Source organism: Formica exsecta, unplaced genomic scaffold, assembly GCF_003651465.1.
Source record: "Formica exsecta isolate Colony F162 unplaced genomic scaffold, ASM365146v1 scaffold357, whole genome shotgun sequence".
Taxonomy (NCBI): domain Eukaryota; kingdom Metazoa; phylum Arthropoda; class Insecta; order Hymenoptera; family Formicidae; genus Formica; species Formica exsecta.
In genome coordinates, this window is record NW_021850817.1 from 39,645 (window position 1) to 43,244 (window position 3,600).

At 38.4% G+C, this 3,600-nt stretch overlaps 1 protein-coding gene across 1 annotated transcript; it reads left to right on the plus strand.

Annotated features, from left to right (window-relative positions):
• The first annotated feature begins 2,593 nt into the window (after window positions 1-2,593).
• Window positions 2,594-3,378, plus strand: LOC115238742. Its single transcript, XM_029812789.1, has 2 exons — window positions 2,594-2,752; window positions 2,929-3,378. Exons 1-2 carry the CDS (start codon window positions 2,594-2,596, stop codon window positions 3,376-3,378), a joined length of 609 nt encoding a protein of 202 aa, XP_029668649.1.
• Window positions 3,379-3,600: the final 222 nt, after the last annotated feature.

A 3,600-nucleotide genomic window follows, 5' to 3' on the forward strand; every position in this document is an offset into this window, starting at 1 on the left:
TTTCGGCGGTCTTTTTATACCCGAATGATTAACGGTAACCGCGTCTTGTCCCTATGGTAGGGATAACGACGCGTTGTTTTCGATAGCGGTAATTAATGATGAACGCATCGTTTCCTCACAGCGGGAAAACGACCGTTATTACTCGGATATAAAAGGACTGCCGAAACATCTCCAGACACCAGACCGGTCTGGTGGTTCAGGTACCGACCTGAAGCCATTCGAGTTGTACGAGCTTTCCGATAAACCGATCCTGATACATGCAAAATGATGGAACGAGGGATTGACGAGTTCGCAGTCTCCGCCTAGCATTCTCGGCATCCGCACCGACTGCGACTCCTTCTAGACTTTCCGACTGTTTAGAACGAGAGCGAAATGTTCGCCGCTCTCACAGTCGTATACACAAGTCTTGCAACTCTGACAAATTTCAATGGTAGGGAGTGACTCGGATATTGAAGCATTTTTGTAATTTATGGCATCGCCATCACGTGTCGCTGCTATCGACTGCACTTGGTGAACGTAACCTCAAAATTTCTTGTTCGACGATGTGTTCTTCTTACTGTTATAGTGCTTCAAATTCGTGCATGCTCTTTGGTTTACATTTGTGTTAAAAAAAACAACGCATCTCCGGATAAGTGTATGCAGCAAAATGGGGAGATCGTGCGCCGTTCTGGGGTTTAAATCAAATTACAAAAACGTGAGAAATAACTCTATTTTTAAAGTGCCGGATGAAGCCGGTATGTTGAAACGATGGGAAGCCACGATACTCGGCGTATTTAAAATTGAAATCTTCGCATTTTATTTGCAAACAGCATTTCGAGGACAAATACATAATCAGGAAATATGTTAAACTCGCTAACGGAAAAGTTATTGCAGAAGTAAGTTTTTCATATACATTTCTTTAGCCATATACCACAATCAATTTTTTGTGCTATTTATTTTCGTTGTTAATAAATGTATTTTTCTCTTCAGGTTCCGTTCAAGCATCCCTGATTAGACAGCTGCGCCATACCAACAATATTTGGTGATAACGACATGCAGCAATCACTTGCAGTGGCATCACTTGCTGAGAATTCTACTGTATATAGTGATAATTCATTGATCAGTGATGAACTTTCTCTTCTACCTGTACTGATTAACGAAGTGGGTGATCGTCATTCAGCCACAAGTAGTATGTTCTTTGCAATGTACATTAGCTTTGGATTATATTGTAGTTCTAATATTATTGACATTGCGATTATTGATTTCTTAGCCTTGGATGAAATTCTTGTGAAAAGGCAACACTCGAATTCTACCTCCGAGGTTTCATATATCAACATTGCAAGTTCTTTGGATCAACAAGAGTGTCTGGAAGTATTAGCTTCATCTGAAGCAACAATACCAGTGTCAGAGTCAGAATATGATAGGAGTTTCGATTATCCGACCGTGATAATTAATGAACGTAAGTGAGGAAGTGTATAGTTATTTTTATTATAAAGTGACCATTTTTTTAGCAATTCAAATTATTATTATAATATAGTTTTTATATCATAAAATCTGAACTTTTCTACCAATCTTCATTAAATTAAATATCTAGCACCGCTGAATATTATTTTGTTCCCGTAGAAAATTTCAGTACAACTGGTCATAGTTGATATGATGTCATTTCTCGAAAAATTCTAAATCCTGTAAAACAATCGTTTAACACAATTTTGAGTATCCCGATATGAAAATGTCGAAAAAAAAAATTTTCATGAAAAGATTCCTGTATGAGGAAGCAAAATGTCAATCAATGTTGGCGTCAATGAAAAATTAATTCCTTTTTGAGGGCGTGCATGAAAGTCGTCAGCAAACTGTCCATCGTGCGAGTAACCGTGCACATACTTGTACGAATGATTTTGTCGATCAAAGTTTATTAGATATTTCACTCGTTTTTATTTATTGTTACTCGTTAATTGCTTACGGAGATTTTGTATAATCGTTGTATATTGTTTCCTAAATAGAATACAACTGATTCCAGGTACTAATCAACAAGTGGGTAATGTCGAAGATCAGAAAACCTATTCTGCTGCAGTATCTAAATCGTGGAGCGTCTCACAATTATCGGAAGTATCCGGACAGAGACTCCTATTCTTGTATGCTAGAACGATAACGAAAAACGGAGTAGATTCGCCAATAATTTAGAAGTGTGTAACTCTCCACTCTGATAAAACACTACGTTACTATATTTACGGACGTTTCGTTAATTCAGAGGAAGCGAAGCTCATTGAAGTCTTGAATAAAATCGAAGTATTGCCAAATATTTTGGATACATTCGGGGGAATGAACGTATGCAACGGCATAGACGCCGTTAATGTTTATCACCTGCAAGCTGACAATGTATTTCAAAACTACTTTCAGCAATGGCAGCACAACAACTGCTCTCTAATCTCGAAAAGGAAGAGATGCGATAATTGTTTAAAAATACGGAAAGTACAATTACAGAAGGAGGCAAGATTTAAAAAGTGCAAAACATTGCGTCGCATCTTCAGATCATCAAACCCAGTGGAGAAAAATAAATTAACAACAATGCGAAAAAGAAATAGTTGCGAAAGACAAGAACCGCGCTAAAGTACGAATGGCATTATTACTGCAATCGTTGAAGGACAAAAAAGAAGAAATATCGAGAATCAATGCTGAAAGCTTGGAGAGAAACTGTTCTGGTTTGAACGTTCCAGCCGCTCAAAAAATTGCGCTCAAGGAAGTAATAGAGGTTGCGACAAAGAAAGATCCGAGAGTTCGATGCTATACAGAGGAGTGGATAATGTTATGCATATTGATAAACATCCGCTCGCCGGGATATTATGAGTTTCTGCGCAAAAATAACGTTCTGCCACTACCCTGTACATGGACGACTCGCGGCTATTTTTCTATGATTAATATGAAATGCGATTTTGATGACGGCTTTTTAAGAAGCAACTTCTTAAGAAACATTTTGAGCGTAAACCATCTCTGCAGCGTCACGGCGTGTTTTTATTGGATGAAATAAATTTGCGAAGGTCTGTCTCAGTTTGCTCGAGAAATCTTACCTACGTTGGTTTGACTAATTTTGGTAACGATGAGCCACAGTCTACCGACATTGATGATCAAGCAACTCATGGTTTATTTATCATATTCCAATCGCTTGCTGATACGTATACACAACCTATTGCTGTTTTCGCATCGAAAAACCCTGTTAAAGGGAAAGAATTAGCGAAGATTGCGGTCAAAGCCATTGCGTACCTCGAAGAAAGTGGAGCAAAAATTCACGGGATAATTGCTGACGGCGCATCCACGAATAAGAATATGTGGTCGCTATTAGGCATTTCCACCTCTATCGATGACACGAAAACATGGTTTAGCCACCCTCTGGACAGCGAGTAAAAAGTTTTCGTGTTTTCCGATACGCCGCATCTGATAAAGATTCCTCGCAACCGGTTGCAAAATAAAAAACGACTACGAATGAGTTCCGAAGTTAATACAACATCTGAATTCCGCAAATATGCACTAAAGTAATAATAAATGGAACAGGCGCAATGAAAATGCTTTAAAAAAATTGCTCACTATTAAAAGGATGTCGGACTGTTCTGTTTTACCGATAGATTG

Excerpts from the sequence above, each read along its gene's own strand:
- LOC115238742 (XM_029812789.1), top strand. The coding sequence starts at position 2,594 with ATGGCATTATTACTGCAATCGTTGAAGGACAAAAAAGAAGAAATATCG. Across the intron at positions 2,753-2,928 it reads CGACAAAGAAAGATCCGAGA|AAGCAACTTCTTAAGAAACA; the intron begins GTTCGATGCTAT and ends CGGCTTTTTAAG.